At 44.2% G+C, this 21,499-nt stretch overlaps 3 protein-coding genes across 3 annotated transcripts in view; all 3 read left to right on the forward strand.

Annotated features, from left to right (window-relative positions):
• Positions 1–8,749, forward strand: LOC104835015. Its single transcript, XM_010572793.1, has 9 exons — positions 1–224; positions 3,559–3,764; positions 4,645–4,818; positions 5,368–5,566; positions 6,450–6,514; positions 7,461–7,524; positions 7,947–8,057; positions 8,155–8,253; positions 8,648–8,749. The coding sequence occupies exons 1-9, from the start codon at positions 33–35 to the stop codon at positions 8,747–8,749; spliced, it is 1,212 nt and encodes a 403-aa protein (XP_010571095.1). The 5' UTR covers positions 1–32.
• LOC104834927 (E3 ubiquitin-protein ligase RNF213-like) lies at positions 7,523–18,413 on the forward strand. Its single transcript, XM_010572601.1, has 13 exons — positions 7,523–7,559; positions 7,947–8,057; positions 8,155–8,253; positions 8,476–8,604; positions 8,809–9,010; positions 10,332–10,511; positions 12,071–12,202; positions 13,074–13,651; positions 14,675–14,840; positions 15,036–15,253; positions 15,838–15,975; positions 16,503–16,682; positions 17,606–18,413. Exons 6-13 carry the CDS (start codon positions 10,505–10,507, stop codon positions 18,314–18,316), a joined length of 2,130 nt encoding a protein of 709 aa, XP_010570903.1. The 5' UTR covers positions 7,523–7,559; positions 7,947–8,057; positions 8,155–8,253; positions 8,476–8,604; positions 8,809–9,010; positions 10,332–10,504; the 3' UTR covers positions 18,317–18,413.
• Positions 18,413–21,499, forward strand: part of LOC104834926 (E3 ubiquitin-protein ligase RNF213-like) — a 24,188-nt gene continuing 21,101 nt past the window's right edge. Inside the window, exons 1-3 of the mRNA XM_010572600.1 lie at positions 18,413–19,066; positions 19,878–20,071; positions 20,733–20,888. Coding sequence (XP_010570902.1) covers positions 18,592–19,066; positions 19,878–20,071; positions 20,733–20,888 — 825 coding nt within the window. The 5' untranslated portion in view covers positions 18,413–18,591. The remainder of the gene's footprint in view (positions 19,067–19,877; positions 20,072–20,732; positions 20,889–21,499) is intronic.

Here is a 21,499-nt window from a genome sequence, read left to right on the forward strand (position 1 = left end):
ACTTTTCTTCCTTCAATCCATGGTCTTCAACAATGCCCCAAAACTCAGTCAACTGTAGTATCATAGAACACCTTGCAGATGAATTTCTCCGGCCCATCAGGCTCCAGAATGGCTTTAAGAATATAGAAAGGAAACTGAAGATCTACACAGAGACCTTCAAAATCTATCTTGAGGATGCTGCAAAAGGTGAACCCTATTCTCCAGCTGATCTTACTGAGCAAGTGGTAAGTATACACCAAGCCAAAGTAGCAAGCAGCTCCCAGGTAGGCAGACCCCTGAAGAGAAATTTCTGCAGCTACCCCTAATTCCATGTAGGTTTCTGAACCACAGCCAGAGAACATCAAAAGGCTGGACCTTATATTCATTGCTTTTTCCAATTTCTGAGTTGGACCCAAAGCCTGATGAGGTCAAAGGAGGTCTTCTGTTGGAATCAGAGCCAAATGGTGTCATTTGCAGAACTAGCTTTGAGGGTGGGTCATGGAAAGACTACCTTGTTTTTGAGAATCCTGTGTGGAAAAAAAGAACTTCATATGCAGTTTCTGGCTTCAAAGCCTCATTTCAAAGTTTAAAATTAGATTCCCCTTTGACTTATTTCTCAGGGGTATGAACCAAAGGTAGGGTGCAGTTTAAGGTTGCAGACACCTAAAATAAAACTAGCATACTGAAAAATAACTAGGTGCATACACGCTGAATGTCTTAGCTCCTGTTGTAGGTGCTGAGAAGTAGTCAACAGAGTCACTGAAGGATTGGAGAGTCAACCATTCAGTAGGCACTGATGTTTAGTCAGAGGAACAGTTTACCAGTCCTTATCAACTGCAATGATGGATCCTCTCTGGGCTGAAATTGCTTCTTTCAGGTGTTTACTCGCCTGAGCTGAGTACTACTTTCAGTGTGAACAGGTCCTCCTGAGCAAGCCCCCCCTCCCCAGCTCCCTTTATTACCAGCAGAGATCCATCTGCAAGCAGTAAAGGGGAGGATGTTTGTCTTATCCTAAGGTGGACAGGTGGAATTTTGCCCTGGACACATCCATCTCTTGCCATGGATTGAGCAGGATTCCTGGAAGAAAAGTCGAAGTCAGTATTTTCACTGTTCATGGAAGTGAATCCCTGTCCTGTAAATGCAATAACAAGGCAAAATCTCCATGGCTAAAGGAGACGTCTGATGTCCACTCCCATCCCAGCCTGACTTCTCTCTGAGATGGTACTAGGTCTGGCTGGGATGGAGTTAACTTTCTTCATAGCATATGGTGCTGTGTCTTGCATTTGTGGCTAAAACAGTGTTGATAACAAATGAATGTTTTGGCTATTGCTGAACAGCGCTTGTGCAGCATCAAGGCTTCCTCTCTCCCCTGGCTCCCCACAGTGAGTATTCTGGTGGTGGACAAGAGTTTGGGAGGGGACATAGCCAAGACAGCTGACCCAGATTGACCAAAGGGATATTCCATACCATATGATGTTGTCCACAGCAATAATAGCTCTGAGAAATGAGGAGGAATCAGGGATGTTCACAGTTATGGCATTTGTCTTCCCAAGCAACTGTTACGCGTGCTGAGGCCCTGCCACCCAAAAAGGGGCTGGACATCTGCCTGCCAATGAGAAGTAGTGTATGAATTCTTCTTTTTGCTTTGTTTATATGCACAGCTTTTGCTTTCCCTGTTTAACTGTCTTTATCTCAGTTCATGAGTCTTCTCACCTTCCTTCTGTTTTCATCCTGGTCCACAGGAGAAGAGATTAAGTGAGAAGCCTGGTGGGTGTTTGGCTGTTGGCTGGGCTCAACCCACCAATGCTGTTTAATGAAAGCCCTGTTTGAACTGAGGTGCCACATCCACCTGGCATAGTCTGGGGCTTGCCTCAGAGGGAGTCAGCAGGGTATATCCAGAAGAGGACTGGGTACCTAGGTTACAAACATCTAGGTGGGGATGTTGTCTTACATTGTGGATGTATCCTAATAGGTCACACATAGTGGAAAGCCTAAAATATACCTGGGCTACACAGGATGCAGAGCAATGCCTTGTAATTCATCTGTAGGGAAATCCCAATGAGAGGAGTTGAGTGACAGGTGCTGCATCTCTGTTTAGGTGAAAGTTGTTTAAGTGCCCTTTGGGTTTCTCAGTCATGGAGTCATACTCCTATACTATCGGGTCACAAGTGGTGTTCCCCAGGGCTCAGTATTGGGGCCAGTTCTGTTTAATATCTTTATCAATTATCTGGATGAGGGGATCGAGTGCACCCTCAGCAAGTTTGCAGATGACACCAAGTTGGGAGGCAGGGTTGATCTGCTCGAGGGTAGGAAGGCTCTACAGAGGGATCTGGACAGGCTGGATCCATGGGCCGAGGCCAATTGTATGAGGTTCAACAAGGCCAAGTGCCGGGTCCTGCACTTCGGTCATAACAACCCCATGCAGCGCTACAGGCTTGGGGAAGAGTGGCTGGAAAGCTGCCCAGCGGAAAAGGACCTGGGGGGGTTGTTTGACAGCCGGCTGAATATGAGCCAGCAGTGTACCCAGGTGGCCAAGAAGGCCAACAGCATCCTGGTCTGCATCAGAGATAGGGTGGCCAGCAGGAGCAGGGAAGTGATTGTCCCCCTGTACTTGGCACTGGTGAGGCCGCACCTCGAGTACTGTGTTCAGTTTTGGGCCCCTCACTACAGGAAAGAGATTGACATGCTGGAGCATGTCCAGAGAAGGGCAACGAAGCTGGTGAAGGGTCTAGAGCACAAGTCTTATGAGGAGTGGCTGAGGGAACTGGGGTTGTTTAGTCTGGAGAAGAGGAGGGTGAGGGGAGACCTTATCGCTCTCTACAACTACCTGAAAGGAGGTTGTAGTGAGGTGGGTGCTGGTCTCTTCTGTCAGGTGGCTGGAGATAGGACAAGAGGAAATGGCCTCAAGTTGTGGCAGGGGAGGTTTAGGTTGGATATTAGGAAAAATTTCTTTACTGAAAGGGTTGTCAATCATTGGAACAGGCTGCCCGGGGGTTGAGTCACCATCCCTGGAGGTATTAAAAAAGCGCTTAGACAAAGTACTCCAGAACATGGTTTAGTGGGCATGGATAATGATTGGACTTGATGATCTTGAAGGTCTTTTCCAACCTAAATGATGCTATGATTCTATGATTCTACTAAGCTAGGCCTCTGAGAGAATATCTCCACTATTCCTTTTGATTCTCTTTGATTTCCCAGCTCAGCTGGGAGACTGAAGATCTGTTTACCTATACTTCATCTGTGGTAGGGCTTGAGCATCCTAGAATGGGTGGCCAGTAGGCTTCTGCTGCCGACATGGCTTCAGCACATAAGAACTACTTGGTAAACTTGTGACAGCAAGGAAAACATTCTCCCTGTGGTAGTGCCAGGGTAATGTGACACAATGGAAGCTAAGAAATTTGTTAGCTGTTACAAAGACAGGAATCTGTCTTTAGGTAAGTGGTCTAACTGCAAGTCTTTTGCCTCCAAATAATGATTCTTAGCAACTTCCATCCTCCTTCCTGAACCCTTCCCAGCTCCTCAAGTAAAATTGTCTTGTCTAGCTTGGTGAAACTCACCTTCCTTATTCTCATTGTCCAGTTGCACAATAACATGATAAAGTTCATGGACAAGATTGTTGGATACCTGGAAGAAGAGGAGCATAAAGATGATGGGCTGCTTTTTGCCTTACACACCTCATTTTGTTATAACATCCCACTAAGCAAAGAGTTAATAATCAAGGCTGAAAAACTCTTCCAGGACATTGGCCCGTTTCAAGGCAAATTCAAGCATCTGAGAGGAAAGAGGTAATTTAAAATGTCCTCCTACTTTCTTGAGTTATAGATCCTTCTATAGTCATTCAGTTCATTGGGCCATTTTCTCTATGGAGCAATTATATGAAGACAGAGGTAGAATATGATCCCCCAACACTTTTCCCCCTTCACTTCAATGCTTCCTAGCTATATTTCTGCCACTGGCTGCATAACCTGTGCAGCCTGTCCCTTCTGACAGGTCTCCAATGGAAGGAGAGCCACGGATCTTATTTTTGGCAGGGACTGGCTTGAGATTCAGACCCTTACATTTATGCACATCTGTAGGTGTCTGGGCTTCTGTTATAATCTTTGGAGATCCAAGACTCAGCTGGGCATCAGTGTCATTTTAGATGTCATGTGCTATCTCACCAAGCCTCCTGCTGACAATTTGAAAGGATCAGTATCTCCCAGAAGTTCTGGTTCATATCTGAAAACCCTGCAGGTCTGTCTTGGATGTCCCAGACATCTCAAAGAGAATTAGACACTTTTGTGTAGACCGCTGAATTGAGCCCTATATAAATGGATATATTAGAACACCAAGTCAGATTACTGTATTCTCTTATGCTGTTTTGATATAACCTATAGCATTTGTGTTATTTTTCTTTTGATTTTCCTTTGCTACATAAAACTTATGGAGGGAGACTGTTTGGGGAAAGCTGGGGTGGGATTCATTTGTTGTACATGAATGTCTGCTGATAAGGTCTCTAGAACCAAGCTCTCCCTCTCTCTCACACACCTTCATGCAGCTACATGTTGGCAAGATGAATGTCATTGTGTTGAAGGGAAAGCACACAGCTCCCACTGCCATCCTAGGAGGTGGTTATGGGAGCTCTGAGCACTAAAGGAGATTTTTAGTGGTTCTCTTTCTTTTCAGCAATTACATTTCCGCTGTGAAGGAAATTTGCTTAAGTAATAAAGGCAACACCTTGTGTATTTGGCTGATTCCATTGCTGTATGCAATCACAGAGAAGATGGAGGACCCCTTTTTTCCACAAACCATTCACTTACAACACATGTCGCAGCTAAGAAATGATGAAGAGAAGCAGAGGTAGGTTTGAAAGGGAGAGAGCATTCAAGGCTGGGTCAGGGAAATAAGCAGTTGCACTGTTAGAATAATTTTTCATTGCTTTTGCTTGTGGACTTCCAACCGCCAGAAACTTTGTGTTTCTTCCCTGGGATGCAAGCCATTGCCTTTCTCATTACATCCTACTCCTGCCCTGGGCTCTACCTAGGAGAAAAGGAGGATGTTTGAAGGTGAGCTGGAGGAAGGGGAAGACTGAGCTAAGAACTGTGCAGCCACATTCAGACAGCCTGTTAGGAGTGGCCTTAGGGAGAGAACTACCCCTAGATCCTCATTTGGGTGTTGTTTCACAGGGAGAAAGGTGGACTCACTCCAAAATATCCTGTCTGCAGACAAACTGGACAGGGAGCAAAGGCACATATATGCACTCACACAAGATGGTGTCCCCTGGACTGAAAGTCTCAAACAGAGAATTTCTTGTTAAAAACCCCAAAAAAAAAAAAAAAAAAAAAAAAAGCCACAAAGTGCCTCCTGATGCTTCAAAGTGCATCTGCTGTTGATGGTCTATTTTTATAGGAAAATCCTGGCAATGATAAAGATTCACAAGTCATTCATTGAAAGCTGCTCTCCACTGGCAAAGACAGTCTTGGAGATGTTGTCACTGAAGAATTTCACCAAGGGCTCCATGCTGCAAATCAAGCTTCCACCTCAGCTCCTCCTGGATACTGTGTACCAACGCATTGTTAATGTCGTCTGTAAACCATCCCAAGTGCATGTAAGGCAATCAGACAATACACACAGCAATAGATCAACTTCTTGTTAGTGTTTCTTTCCTAGCTTATGGAAAGTTGTGCAACTTTGTACAGGTGAGCCAGAAAGTCTCCCTGGCTCCTGAAGAAATTTTCAACAAATCCAAAGGGGTTGAAACATAGGAACCTGGAGTGAGAGTTCAATACCCATATTTTGAGAGAACTGGCAAAAAAGAAAGGGCAAGGGGATCTCACTGGTTTTTGCCTTCATTGAAAAATGACTAGCAAATGCTGTATCAAGTGAATTTTAATCAGAATCTTTAAGCAATTTTTATATCCTGTCTCCAAAAGCAGTACCCAAAATGAACACTGTGGGGATCAAGCAATTGGAACTTTGTTTAAAGATGGAAAGGATGAAAGAAGGAAGTTAAAGTTCTAACTTGCATTTGGGGGGGTGATTATTTTTAAATTTAAATTGGACTTGTTTGTGGGAACCTACTTTCTATCATTCTCACTTATGTTTTAACTAGACTGTTGTAATATTCTCTGAGGCCCTGGAGAGGAATTCCACTTAAAATCTAATTCTTGGTGCTTTTTATAGGGTTTACCCCCAACACACTCTGATTTGTACTTGAAAAAAATCTGAGCTAAGCCCTCCCACACCATCCTCTGAACTCCAGACATCTTGGATACAGCTGGCTTCTGTGGGATTTGAAGTGATTGTTATAGTAGGAGCTAGATCTGCCTTTCCATCTGGAAGCACTGGGTTGTTTTTTTTAATCAAACATCGGCAGAAAAAAATTCTCTGAAGGTTTCATACTTACCAGTTTTCATAGGAGACTGCCTCAGCTCTAGGAATGGATGTGTTTTCACAGTTGTTTTCAGTGTATTTTTTAACCCTCTCTTCAGGAAATAGATTTGAATGGAGTTTTGGACAACATTGCTGAAAGGATGGCATTCTGGTTCAAGGACTTGTAAGTGCTAACCTTTTGAGTGGAGTTATACTAGGACAGCTCTGTGGAGGAGGTGGGAAGGAATGGCTAGACTTGTGGTTGAGCAGAACAAGGGAGGTTGTAGTAATTTTCTTTGTTAGTTCTATGTATGTATGTATGTATGTACATATGAGACCCCACCTGGAGTCCTGCGTTCAGCTCTTGGGCCCCCAACATAAAGACATAGACGTGTTGGAGCGAGTCCAGAGGAGGGCCATGAAGATGATCAGAGGGCTGGAGCACCTCTCCTATGAAGACAGGCTGAGAGAGTTGGGGTTGTTCAGCCTGGAGAAGAGAAGGCTCCAGGGAGACCTTATGGCAGCCTTCCAGTACCTAAAGGGGGCCTACAAGAAAGCTGGAGAGGGACTTTTTACAAGGGCATGTAGTGGTAGAACAAGGGGTAATGGCTTTAAACTGAAAGACGGTAGATTTAGACTAGATGTAAGGAAGAAATTCTTTACTGTGAAGGTGGTGAGACACTGAAACAGGTTGCCCAGAGAGGCTGTGGATGCCCCATCCCTGGCAGTGTTCAAGGCCAAGTTGGATGGGGCTTTGAGCAACCTGGTCTAGTGGAAGGGGTCGCTGCCCATGACAGGGGTGTTGGAACTAGATGATTTTTAATGTCCCTTCCAACCCAAACCATTCTATGATTCTATGCCATAATCTTTTAAACCCCTGTGGGGCTGAGGAGTATCATGTGGGAAGAAGGTCCACAGGGGAATCTGTCCTGTCAGACAGTGTATATCCATCTCCTGTTGTGGGATTCAGCTCCAAATTCAGACACATAAGTGGCTCTGGTTGGCTGAGATTGCATAGTATTGTCCAGCAAATGAAGGACACTTAAGCTCAAGGTTGTGTTGACTGTTTTTTAAATGCTAGTGTGTTAGAATTAGCACAAGAGGTGTACAGTGTTTTTCTGTGTCCACAGGTGCTTGCCAGGGGGTACAGAGCAGCTGATGAAGCCCGCAAATAAGGAGGATATCATGCCATGTGTGCTGCAAAATCAGATGTGTTGCAAGTAGATCAGGTAAAAACAACACCCGTAGCTTTCATGAAGACATATACCCATGCCTTTTTAGCTGAGAAGGGCCAAGACTTCAGGTTTGCTTCATTCAAATGTGGCCAGCTACAGGAGTGACAGCAGAACATGTATCCACCTTTCTCAGTTACTTATTCTAACCTTGTCAGAATTTGTGCTAGGGTGGACAAGCAGGGTTTGCATGGACAGAGCGGTGCAAACAAAGCTGGTAGCATCTCAGAGTGTGCCAGCCATTTCTCTTCTTGAAGGCCCTTGACAGTTGTGGGAAGGACTTTGTTTTCACTGTGTACACAGCAGTTAAGGATCAAAAGCTAGAGTGAAAATCTGGCTCTCCTTGCCAATTCTCTCCTTTTTTTATTTCCCAATAATTTTCAGCAGTTTATATCAGAAATGTACAACGAGTTCGCAGGTTACATCAAGAAGTGGCTGGAAAAATCCTTGCCCAGGCCACCCATGGAAAATAGGCAGTTCCTGAAAAACATTGATGTGAGTAGCAAGAACCCATACAAGGGATAACCACCCACCCTGGAAGGTCTGTCTATACCTTGAGGCCCAGTTGACCAGCTTTGCTTTTCTGCCACAGGAGTGGCATCAGCTGTTCTTGTTTGAGATCCTCTGTGTGGAATGGACCCAGAAATGGCAAAGCCTGATATACAGCATGGTTGAAAGTTGGCTGGCGAAAGTAAGTTATGGTTACTTAACTTCAAGCAGGGGTGTGATGCTCAGACTTCTCCTGACCCCGGGATGCTCTGTTTTGTCTCAGTGAGTGTTTGGATGATGGGAGCTGAAGCAGCCAGCTCTTTGCTGGTGTAGAGGGGCATAACTCCTCCCCCACTGTAAGAACCCAACGATATTTTGCAAGGCTCCAGGAAGAAACTGCAGCTTAAGCATTTCCTTCCTGCAGGTAGATGGCAGAAAACTTCTGGACTTCTACTTGGAATTCATGAAGAAGGACAAGTGCTGGCATACAAATCTGGAGACCTGCTTTACAGATTGTGTCATTCAAAGTATTAAATACTTTGAGAAAAGTGAGGTACAGAGTCTCTGTCTAAATGCCACTGTCCCTTCTTGCACAGCTGGGAGTTTCTACCTCCTGCCACACCGAGCTGACCCACTTTGCTAGCTGTGCTTACTTGGCCTGCTGTGGGTTAATGGAGTGGGAGAGGAATTTTCTGTAAAGGTACAGGTTCTGCAAAGTGTATTTACAACTAAGAGGAGAAATTTCATGTCCTTACAGGAACACACATTAGCAAAAAATATTTCCAAACTCCTCAAGACAGACAGGTCAACTGTTGGGAAAGTGCTTTCTGCTGTTGTTGAGAAAATATTCTCAGACAAGATGAGAACATTGAAAGAAGTAGACAGATTTGACAGCACAGGCCCAGTTCTTGAAGAGGTGCTCAGCTCTTCTGTGACCTATGATCTCTTCTCTGCTGTCAGTAAGTGTCGTGGTTTAACCCCAGCCAGCAACTAAGCACCACGCAGCTGCTCACTCACTCCCCCCCATCCAGTGGGATGGGGGAGAAAATCAGGAAAAGAAGTAAAACTCCTGGGTTGAGATAAGAACGATTTAATAGAACAGAAAAGAAGAGACTAATAATGATAATGATAACACTAATAAAATGACAACAGTAGTAATAAAAGGATTGAAACGTACAAATGATGCGCAGGGCAATTGCTCACCACCCGCCGACTGACACCCAGCCAGTCCCCAAGCGGCGAATCCCCCCCCCCCCCTCCCCAGTTCCTAAACTAGATGGGACGTCCCATGGTATGGAATACACTGTTGGCCAGTTTGGGTCAGGTGCCCTGGCTGGGCATGAGAAGCTGAAAAATCCTTGACTGTAGTCTAAACACTACTGAGCAACAACTGAAAACATCAGTGTTATCAACATTCTTCACATACTGAACTCAAAACATAGCATTGTACCAGCTACTAGGAAGACAGTTAACTACATCCCAGCTGAAACCAGGACAGTAAGTTTCCCACAGAGTGGCTTTTTTTTAAATTCTTGTTTTGGAAGTAAGCTTTGATGGGTTCTGAAGGCCAAGCAACATCTAAGGCACATATCACTAAAATCACAAAGTTCAGCCATGGAGCTGGGCAAAGTTTGTGATCAAGTCCTTTCTTTTGCTAGAAGGGAAGATGAGGTTTCACCAGCTCTGTTCAAAGATCTGCCAAGTTTGTTGCCAACACAAAATGGAAGAAACAATATATGCACATACCCTGGAAAAATGATGTTTCATTTCAGAAACTAAGAAGCATCTCGATTTCTTTTTCCAGTCAAAATGGTGTTTTGTTGCCCATTCATGGGAGGTGTTTCATTTTTTTAAATGAAGCCTATTAGAAAAAATTATTCCCTGAAAATGAAAAAAAATAACAGAAATGCTAATTGTGAAGCACCCTAGAGGTTTGTCTCCTGCATGAAGGAGGATTATAACCAAAGCTAGGCCAGGGTCCTCTAAAGATACATTTTGGGTTTCATGTACCTGAGACAATTGAAAAATGCTATTTTACATTGACTGGGAACAAAGCAACATTTTTCCCGTATGCTGGTGTTGGCCACTTAATTGGAAAACAACCAAATCTGTGCATTCCACAAACGTGGCTGTAACAGATCCCCTTGCTACTCGTGGCTTGGAGGCAGGGTGCTACAAAGCTGCTAACTCTTCCCGAGGATGTATGTTAAAAAGAAATCCAGTGGGGAAACTGCTTCTTTGAAAGCACTGCTCTGTCACTAGATTTCATCTATTTTACAGAAAAATCAGAGCACAAGCTTCAAAATCAGATCAATGAAAAAGCAAAAATCCTGCTTTCCCAGTTTTCCAATTTCTTCTGCTTTTTGAGACATCGAGTTTTCTGAGGAGACATCCCCTGCAACATACTGTCCATCATCTTGCAGCATCAAGTGACATTTCAGAATATACTGTGCATGTGCGGTAAGCTCACAGTTTCCAAATTTATTTCCCAAAACAGTAATTTCATGTGGTGTGTTTTCCTATGCAATGGTGCAAATAGAAAATACATCTATTGGAAAGGTATCTAAAACACAGAGAAAACAAAAAATTCTCTGCAAGAGAACAAACACAAGGGCAAAAAATATAAAAGTTGAATACAGGCAATATTTTTAAGCCCTGTTAACACTATGAAGGACAGAAAACAATACTATTCCTCTGTACAAAGGATAGCAATTAAAATATTGTGGTGTTCTTATGATTTATTTATGGAATTGTATATGTGTTTTTAGAATCATAGAATGCTTTGGGTTGGAAGGGGCCATTAAAGACCACCTAGTCCAACGCCCTGCAATGAGTGGGGACATATTCAACTAGATCAGGTTCCTCATAGCCCCATCCAACTTGACCTTGAATCTTTCTAGGGATGGGACATCTACCACCTCTCTGGGCAACCTGTTTCGGTGTTTCACCACCCTCATTGTAAACATTTTCTTCCTTATATCTAGTCTGAATCTACCCTTTTTTAGTCTAAAACCATTACTCCTTGTTCTATTGCAACAGACCCTGCTAAAAAGTCTGACCCCATCTTTCTTATTAGACCCCTTTAAGTACTGAAAGGCTGCAGTAAGGTGTCCCTGGAGCCTTCTCTTCTCCAGGCTGAACAACCCCAACTCTCTCAGCCTTTCCTTACAGAAGAGGTGCTCCACCCCTCTGATCATTTTTGTGGCCCTCTATCTGGACTCGATCCATCAGGTGCATGTGTTTCCTGTGCTGAGGACCCCAGAGCTGGATGCAGTACTGCAGGTGGGGGTCTCATGAGAGCAGAATAAAGGGGGACAATCACCTCCCTCGACCTGCTGGCCATGCTGCTTTTGATGCAGCCCAGGCTACGGCTGGCTTTCTGGGCTGCGAGCACGCATTGCTGGCTCACGTGCAGCTTTTCATCCACCAGTACCCCAAGTCCTTCTCGGCAGGGCTGCTCTCAATCCCTTCACCCCCCAGCCAATATTGATACCGGGGGTTGCCCTGACCCAGGTGCAGGACCTTGCACTTGGCCTTGTTGAACCCCATGGGCCCACTTCTCAAGCCTGTCCAGGTCCCTCTGGATGGCATCCTGTCCCTCAGCTATGTCAACCGCAACACTCAGATTAGTTTAGTGTCTTTAGGGGTTTTTTTTCCTGTTCCTGTTTATTCTGGTTACAGAACAACATTCAAGGACACAGGCCAGTTTCAAAATCTGCCTAAATTTTACAAAAACCTGGAAGAAATCTCTTCTAGATTCTTCTGCAATAATAAACTTCATCCATGGGTCCCAGAGTGTTTTGTCGTGTTTTGTCAGTGATCACATCAGAGTGGCTCTGGGTTGATACTGCTGCTTTTAGATCAAGTGACACGGCCTTTATGCAAATTCAAGCATGCATTTTTAAACAGCAGTGGTTATATTTCCAGTAGCTCTTCTCTCTCTCTCCAAGTGATTTTCTTAAAAAATTCTTTATATCTGAGGTCTGGGCATGGGGTTTTTTGTTTGTTTCTTTCCCCAGATTCCTCTGTCTCCAGCTGTATAGCAACAGTGCTGAAAGTCAGAACGGAGGAATATGAGCAACTGGAAGAGCAGAAGAAGCAGAGATGCTCATTTCTGTGTCTATGCAGCAGCATAGAGGATGTGATAAGAGGTACCATCCCATTCTATTTGAGAGGATGGGATTGCCTATGTGGTTCTTAAATGGGGAGCTGTCTCCTAAAATAGAGAGCTGGTAGCAAATCCTCCAGGAAATGGTGCTGCATGACTGTCTAGAGAGTAAGCAGGGAGCTCTTTAAGGAAAAAAGGAATTGGGAAAGTCTGGTAGAGGCTTATACATGGAAGGAGTTCAGAATAGTGGGAAAATCTGTCTTATGGGGGAAGATTAAACAGTGCCAGGTATTTCATTTTTCTAAGAGACATGTAAGGTTGGATCACCTACTTTGACAAATGTTTGTAGGGGGAAAGTGCATTTCAGACAGGACAAACAATTTCAGACAAGATCTGGGACCTGAAAAGAGGAGGACAGAGCTAGCAAAAGGGAACAGAAATGTATATTTGTTGGGAAGACTCCCGCAGTGAGCTCTTCCTGCTGGACAGTGGGCCACACACGTCCCAGCATTGAAGTTCTCGGATTGGGTGCAAGAATCAACAGAAGTGATTCTTCAGCTGGGGGGGGGGGGGCGGGGGGGGGAAAAGGGGGGGGGAAGTCCCCTCCACCTCTATTTCAGGGCCAGGTTGTTTTCTGATAGTACAGACACTACCACAGTTTCAAGGCCATAGTTTGAAGGCTCCCTTCCTCATCACGGAGCAATTGATTTTGCCCACCATTTGTTTTGGTGCTGATCTTGGATTCAGTTTTTCCCCCATGTACTTTGCCACAAACAAATACACACACCCCCACCCCACCCCCCGCACACCCCTCTTTGGTGTTGCAATCAGGTTCAGAATATTTCTATGCTTAGCGGGTAAGTGTCTTTCTAGCTGGAGAAATGCACTAATGTTTTTGTTTCCACCTTGTTTAGTGGATAGAAGTGCTGTGGAGAAAAGCATCAGAAAAAGAGGAAGTTTTAAGGATCAGATATCTGTAAGCAAATTTTCAGTGAACGGCAAGAAGGAAAGTCCTGAATTACACCCCCTTGTTAAATATAGTGACATGATGAAAAAAATTTATAACTTAGAGGAAAATAATTATTTTTGGAGACTGTGGAAGCAAAAAGCAAAGCAAATCAAAGCCACAGTCCCTGAAGAGAAAATTCTCTTAATAGAAGATGTGCAAGAAAACATTTATAAACCAGCCATTGCTGACTTTCGGAGTACCTATCTGGCCCTCAAAGACTTTTCCATCACCCTTGGGACTGTGCAGAGACATTTTGGGAAGCAGTTAGCAAATGAGAGTGAACTCACAAAGGAGTTTAAAATTATGGAGATGTGTGAAAGGAAAGGGAATGGAAAAGCTGCCTGGGTAGATGATGCAGTGGAGAAGATTAAAAACTACCTGACCTTGTCTACAGTGGTGAACACTGCCAAGATGATTGATGAACTGCGGAAGACACTTGAGTTTAATGGAAATTTTCAGATTCTCAACGACCTAATAAAATATGTATGTAGGACACACATGGATATCTGGCTTATACTGAGTGCTCTTGTGGCTTCTGTGTTGGCAGGTGTGAATGGGGAACCTCTGCTTTTGTGTGTCTTAATTTTTAATTAAATCATACTGAACACAGTGGATGGAATTTTTCTTCTGGAATATAAATTCCACTGTTGTAGCAGTCTCTCTTTTAGCTTGGCACCTTTATACTGGAGTAAGTGGAGTCAGAAACATGATTCAGCTCACCCTTAATCAGACTCCTGGTTGTCCACAAATGAGGTCCCAGTGCCATTAGAGATGCCCAAAGGCATCTGAGGCAACTGTGTGAGGCCAATAGATGCAGGCATCTCTGTGTGTCAGCAAACAAATTCTGCATCAAGTGATTTGGAATAGACAGGGAAGTATTATCTTTCCCAACCTCCATGGAAAGTTTCTGGCAGGATCTGGAGTTAAAAACTCCAGGAGTTAAATAACAGATCCCAACCTAATATTCTCTACCAACTCCAGAAATTCTTCATTTGCTTTCCACATGTTCTTTTTTGCAGATCTCCAAGCCTCATTGCTCCAATCCTGTAAAAGCTAAAATGTTATATTGCCATGACCTTTCTCTTATAGTAGCAATGATGGGGCACTGCATGGGTAGCTCCCAAGGAGCAGCTGGGTGTTCTGTAACTTTTTGTACTTTGGATAGCTTTCCATGTTTTGGACAGGGTTCCCCAGAAATTTAAAATTGGAGCAGACCTTATAAATTTTGTGGAAAGGTCCTTTTACTGTTCAGGACTTCAGTGCAGATGTCAGACAAGTTTTATATCATGACTCTGTGCCTCTGCTGCAGGGACTTGTACTGAAATAACCAGACTGGGTTTATGAAATAGATTGGATGAGAGGAACAGAAGTTTCTGGGGAGCTAGCCCTTTGGAAAAGACCCTGAGTGGCTGATGAAACTTTGATGTGTGGGGTGGAGGCAGAGCTTACCTTCTGTCTTCTCTTACCAAGGGACACATATCAGTATGTCTTGGGTTTTTTTTGCAGGAAGAGCCAGAATTCAGGAATAAGAGACTTGATTATATGACCCAGGACTTGATGAAGGTGAAAAATAGTTTGAGCAACCTTCCAGAAGACATGCTGGACTTTTTGAGGGAACTTCTTGAATGCACAAGGAAAGGCTTTGTCTCCTGGATCAAAACCATAATAAAAGGTGAGTTGTACCAGGATGTAACAGAGTCATCAGATAAGAGAGGCAATAGAAAGGGATCAGTTAGTCCCTATCTGTCACAACAGCCAGAGGCATTGCATGAATCAATTATGTGAACTCCTCAGCTATGAGTCAACCATGAAACTCCTCAGCTATGTGTTTCATTTTTTGATTTTTCATTTGTCCTTTTTTTCCTAGACAAAACAGAAATCCCTGTATTTGTGGACCTGGCATCAATTTCTGCAGGTGAAAATGACATCGATATTGACAAAGTGCGGTTCTTCCGTGATGCCATGGCTGCTTCAGCACCCATTATATTTTACCTGAGCCCCACATCTGGATTTGAACAGTTCTCTGCAGCCCTGTCATTCATCAGTGAAGCCACTGCAAAAGACAATAATCTGCCCAAGAAGTTGGTGAGTCTACAAATCCCATGTTCCAAAATTACTTGGACTTGTACTAGAAGAATGAATTGCCAAAGTCTGGTGCCATACTTTAGGGGAGTTAAGACATCCAAGTGGGCATAGTGGATATGACATAAAACCTATGATAAATCCTTGCTATTTGGTACTGAAGTCCAGTTGGGACACCTTAAAAGACCTTACATGCCTATATGAGGGCAAGTGGAGGAGACCCATTAGGTGTCACATGCAGAAGAAAGTGAATCCAATGCTCTGTGTTTTAGGAGAGTCTAGTCTACCACTGTCTTGCATAATCCTCTCCACAGAAACTACAACATCCTACTCAGGGTACCATTTAACTGACACCCTTCCTCCAAATTGCCAAAGGCTGGCAGAGAACAGCAGCTTCACAAAAAACTTATTCACTGGCTTTGGCTTTCAGAAAGCTAAGATAGACGTAGATTTCGGTGCAACAGCTGTGCTTTGTCTCTTCAGGTGAAGCAGGGACAAGAAACCCCACTCTTACCAAAATTGTCCTTACAGGGCTGCCAACTGATTATTAGGTTTCATTCTGTTGTGTTGGGTTTTTTCTTTAACAGAAAGATTCTTGTAATAACAGAGACTGGATACAGATGGTTCATGACTCTCGTGGCTCCATAGAGTGTTCCTCAATCTCTCAAGCCAGAAACATCAACAGCAGAGGGATTTTTATCATCTCAGCACCTCAGAAATGCAAGGTAATGGTTCTCCACACTTTTAAGAGTGTTTTCCCGGGGGGTCATCATCTGCCCAAAGAAATTAACATTCTTGAAATCCATTTCCAAGGAGTATATCAGATAGCCAGTAGATCACTAGACAGATTTGAAAGCAGCACAACCTCATGTCACATTTTCCATTAAGCCTTGGTCATTTTCAAGGCAAAACAAGCTTTTTTTTGTCCCCAGGGAGGAGAGAAAGCAATATTTTAACACAAAAAAGAACTCATGTGGTCACTGAGAAAGTAAAAAAAGGAAAGGGAAAGATTTAAAATGAGAAGTGCTACCCCATTGTTCAAGTAGAGTGGTGCTTGCAGCATACCCTGAAAGAGTGAGCCCTGCACAATAGAAGAGGGAAGGAATGTTCCACATCTTAAGACATGGGAAAACTTGATGTTTGGCTGTGATATGCAGGGATGTACTACTGTTCTTGAAGGCCCATTGCACAAGGATGGGGAATTACACAGAGAAAAGGCAGAGTGGGGCTTATCCTCTTACCTGCTTTCCAGGCTGCCCTGGAGGACTGTGTTTCAGTGCAACTGCTGCAGGACACCACAGAGGAAGCATCTCAGACAGATCAGAATGCTAAAGAATACAGCCTGGCTCAGCTCACAGAGCTCCAGAACAAGCTTATGTTGATCACCACAAAAACTGAGCAAGGTAGAGAGGAGGCAAACCGCTTCCTGGAGGTAAGCCACAGTGCAACAACAATACGTGCTTGGAAAACAGTGTCCATAAGGCTTGGGTTTTTTTGCTAGAATTCTTTCATGGAGACTCATCCTTGACCTTCAGCTCTGACTTTTCAGGAGCAGAGGTAGCAGACTCCCAGATCTCATGTGTAAGGCAAATTATAAATACAGCCGTTCTCTTGCAAGGTGATGGTGGAGTGTGTAGAAGTCCAGCTCTCTGAGGTCTTGGCCTCACCTGCATGTTAATGATGTGGATATCTCCACCCATGCAAACCATCTAAGCTCCTGCTGTGGTGAATGAAGAGAAACAGGAAACTCCAGGGGTGTGATGGCGGTCACCCCAATGTGGGCACCCACCACAAGCCAGATGCTTCACATACCAAAAATGCCTTTTCCTTACTTCCTATACAAGCTGTTTATTCAGAAGGTGTTTGAAATGAGGTGTTCTCTTACATACCTGAGGAACCACCTCAACTGCATGCTGTCTGATCAATTGCAGTGCCTCAGTCAGAGATGAAGAAACCTGACAAGGGCCAAATATCTCAAAGGTGGTAATTCTGAGGGTTCAATACAGCTCATCATAATCTTTAGGGGTGGGGTTTGCTTGCTACCTGAGACAATGGAGCTGTCCGTCCTCTGTGGACCTCCTTCCCCCAGTAGACATGTGCTATTTACCTCGGAACCAGTATTTTTGAAGAGTAGTAGAAGTCTTCTAGGAAAACATGCACTTCTAGAGCACGTCCTTGGCCAAGGAATGTATCCTGAGAAGAAGCTATACATAAAAATTGAGCCAAATCTTTTTGTTGTTGTTGTTTAACAGGTTTTAATAGATCTGTGGAAGAAAATGTAATGTGAGAAGTATTCAGTAGTTGTTGAAAACACGTGATAATCCATTTCCCTGTTTTGTGTGTGGCATGTTACAGATCCTGGAAAAAGTTCAAATGGTTGGAAGGTTGTACTTGCAGCTTCTCAGTGTTGGAAATATCCTCTTCATAGACTGGAAGGCTGACATCTACTGCAATGCCCAACACAGAGTAAAAGTTTACACAGAATTTGGAATTGCTGGCATCCTTGTTCAGAGCACCAGACCTGTCCTGGAGGAGCTGGATGGCCTTTGCAAAGCAATGGAGCACTGCCTGGTAGAGTGGAAGAAATATCTGGAGACTCAGAGGGACACCTACTATCATCTCAACCTGTTCGCTGCACGCCAGCTCTTCTATTTATGTAGCAAACTGGCCGAAGCTCACAATAGTGTAATAGAGCCACAGATTCTTAATATGCTTTCTGTCATAAAGCATGACGTTAAAGCAGAAGATATTAGAAAAGCCCTGGAGCAAGCCCTCATGACACCAGTTGACCCTGTCAACACAGCAACAGGAGACAAGAAGTCTGTTACCTGGCATGACTATGTCATTCGTTTTCCCCAGCTCATCAAAAGCCTGGCTGAATCTGGCTATGATACATCAGTGGCAAAGGCAGCACTGCAGAGCTGCCTTCCGAACTCTGACATTACAGAGCAGAAGCTCATGAATTTTGCCTTTAAACGACGCAATGACAAGGAAGAGATTGAAAATCTGAGCAAATTATATGAGAAGCAGCGAGCAGCCTTCCTGCAGAAGTCAAGCAAGTTTTAAAAAAAGAACATAGATGTTGACCAGGCAACTTTTAGCACCCTTGCAAAAGATGAACTGGCCACTTCCTCTGAGAGTTTGCCATCCATCTGTGACAAGGTGAATCTGCTTACTGTAAGAAATTCACTGGCCTTGTGTCAGACAAATACATCAGCCTGGATGTCTTACGTGAAACACTGAAGCAATTAGCAGCTCTTGAAAAAACATGTGTCAAGAGAAGTTTACCAGTAGGCCTCGAAGCCAGCAAACCTTCTCTCATCACGTGTAAAGAAGAGGAAATGTTACTCTACATGCTCTCCATTTACAGACACACCAAGACAGCACCTCTCCCAACATATGATGAGGTCCTGGTGTGCACACACAACGCAGAGGAGGAAGAAGTGGAGCTGATTGTTAGGAGAGCTCTTTCATCTGATTCTCAAAACCAGAAAATCTACTGCTTGCTGGGTGCTAAGAAATTAGCATACAAAGTTTCCAAACAACTGGAGTCCCACTTCTTCCGCTTGCTGCAATCTTCTACAGTCCCTGACTATAGGTTCATTATCATTTGCAATGCCAAAGCTCACAATTCTTATGTTATCACAGCCTTTGACACCTACAAAGTTACTATCCCATGCTACTCTATGACAGAAATCCAGGCATACCTGAGCACGCATCTCAAAGTGCCTTGTGGGACAGCCCCTGTTGCTCAGGCCTTTGAAGAACCCTATCAGCAGAACATGAAGTTCATATTTTCAGATCAAGCAGGAATGGGTAGGTGTTAGTAGTCCTACTGTGAGTCATATCTCAAACCAGGAGGCCTTCAGAGGAATGTGGCACGCAATGGAGAGCCCTCCACTCTCCTCACATGCTTAGTTTTGGGTGGTGAATTTTAAGAAGGATTTTAGGCCATGTGGAAAGAATCCAAAGGGGAATGACAATGCAGTCTAGAAAACATGATCTCTGAGGGAGCTACAGTTGTCCAATCTAAAGAGTAATAAATAATGGTGTGAGACTCTAGGAAAGAGCAAGAAACAAGACTTTCTCCATGGGATAAACTAGGTCATAGGGATGGGAGTCAGTTGCCTAAATAAGCCCAGATGTCCTCTGAAAGACCATAGGCTAGCCTAGCTGGCCTCCACCTGCCATCCCAGAATGGAACAAATGTTCTGTAGGCCCTTTGCAAGCCTCAGCAGGATGTCTTATTCTTCCTACTATTTCTGAAACATTTCAAGACATGTCTCTTTAGACAGTAAGGTTTTTTGACATTTTGTAGGGCACATTTGAAGCAAGTTGGTCAGGATCCAGGCCTTCTGGCTATGTCTATATTGGTAACCTCAATGGGGCTGGAGTGGGGGCATGAGTTCTGTCTTGCAATGGGCCATACTGCTAAAATTGTGAGCACAGGTTTAGAGGATGTCCCTTGTGACTGGGATCTGGTCCCAGGTATTGTTCTAAAAAGGCTGTTGAGAGATGGCCACTCAGTTTGGAGTGAGTTCAGATGTCTGGAGAAAGACAGTCCCATGCATGTGAAAGGGCAGACTGACTCCGAGGGTGAATCTTGGCTGTCTCTTCTGTTCCTTAGGGAAGTCTCTCTTCGTGGACAATACCCTCAAAAAGATCCGTGCCCAGCCGGGTGATTTACCAGTGGTTCACAAAACTATTAGGCTAATGGAGTCAGAGATTGATTTCCAATTCCTTCTGGAGGACCTACTCTCTGTTGAGGAACTTCCGACTGAAGCTCAGCCAACTGTCTTCCATATCGATGTGTCACCAGTGGTGAGAGACTTTTTCTTGGTGGTTGAACATGGAGTGTCCAAGACCTCATAGGCTTTTTAGAGGAGGGTATTTTCACAGCCTCTTGTGCTGGCTTATTCTCATCTACAGTAGTAGCAGCAGGTGCTTAAAAGTTAAAGTGAACAACAAGAGTTCTGGGTACACTTTGGAAGCTCAGGTGCCAGCATTTGCCTTGTTCCATGCCCACAGGTGAGGAAGCTGTGTGAAATGGGTCCCATTTCATAAAAGCAATCTCTCTTCCTACAGTGGTATCAATCAGCATGTAGGGCACTGAAGGATGGCCAAATTCAAACCAAGTGATCAGACATAGAACCCCCATACACAGGGAGAAGAAGGGGTGGATTCTCCATCTCACATCCAGTCTGGTACCTCTCTGGAATGAGCTGTATTTAAACAAAAGGTAGTGGGCTTAGGGCAGAGGGTGAATCCAGATGACCTAGTCCTACCTCAGAAGGCTGCAGAGCACCAAGCATCTGATCATATTAACAGTTACAGCTGTCTCAGTGTGTGATAGAATAGCAATCCAGCACAAGAACAGAAGCAAAGCTGTAGCCTGGCTGCAGGTACTACTACCTGCCATGGGTAGTGGATTAAGTATTTTTTGGTAGACATTTCTTTCACCAGTTTTCTTCTTCCCTGTCAGGTGTCAACAGGTCTCTACCGGCTGCTGGTTGAGCTATGCATCCTAAGACACATCCAGAGTCCCAGTGGCTTAGTCTGGAAGTGCAAATCCTCTCATCTTTACTTGATTGAGTACCTGGCAAAAGGAAGAGGTCTTAGCAGAACAAGGAAACAAGAGGTATTGCTTTGGGGATAGTGTGCTCATGTCAGAGGAATAGTAAGGGAGGATGTTAACATAACTAGGTCTGCACCTGCAGTAAATCTGCCAAAATCCAAAGTCTCTTTTAAAGCTGCATGTAATTTTTGGGTCTGTCTCTCCACTGGAGTGATGGCTCATCTACGTAGAAACAAGCAGTCCCAGCATGTGTCTACTCTGGAAAGGAAATGTAAGATGCTGTGTGGGGTTTGGGTTTTTTTCCAATTCATTCCTAGTGTGACATAGACATCCCACATGTTCAAAAAATAATAGAAGTCTCCTATATGAGAAATGAAGGAGGACATTCTAAAAGAGGAAATTAGGGATGTGATGCAGAGTTAGAACATCCTGAGTGGCCTGGAGAGGGTGAATGGGGAGCAAGCATCCACCATCTCTTCCAACACAAGAACCAGGAGCATCAAACAATGTTAACAAGATCAGCTTAGAACAAATGGAAAGGGGGTGATTCTTCATGGTATGGGTCATAAACCTCTGAGGGTCCTTGCCAAAGGGGGCTGTGTGTGCCCCCTTTGACAGGTTGACACAGGTGCAAGGTGAGTCTGGCCAAGTATTTGGAAGGGAAAGCCATTTTG

This window comes from Haliaeetus leucocephalus, unplaced genomic scaffold (assembly GCF_000737465.1).
Source record: "Haliaeetus leucocephalus isolate CR32 unplaced genomic scaffold, Haliaeetus_leucocephalus-4.0 Scaffold351, whole genome shotgun sequence".
Taxonomy (NCBI): domain Eukaryota; kingdom Metazoa; phylum Chordata; class Aves; order Accipitriformes; family Accipitridae; genus Haliaeetus; species Haliaeetus leucocephalus.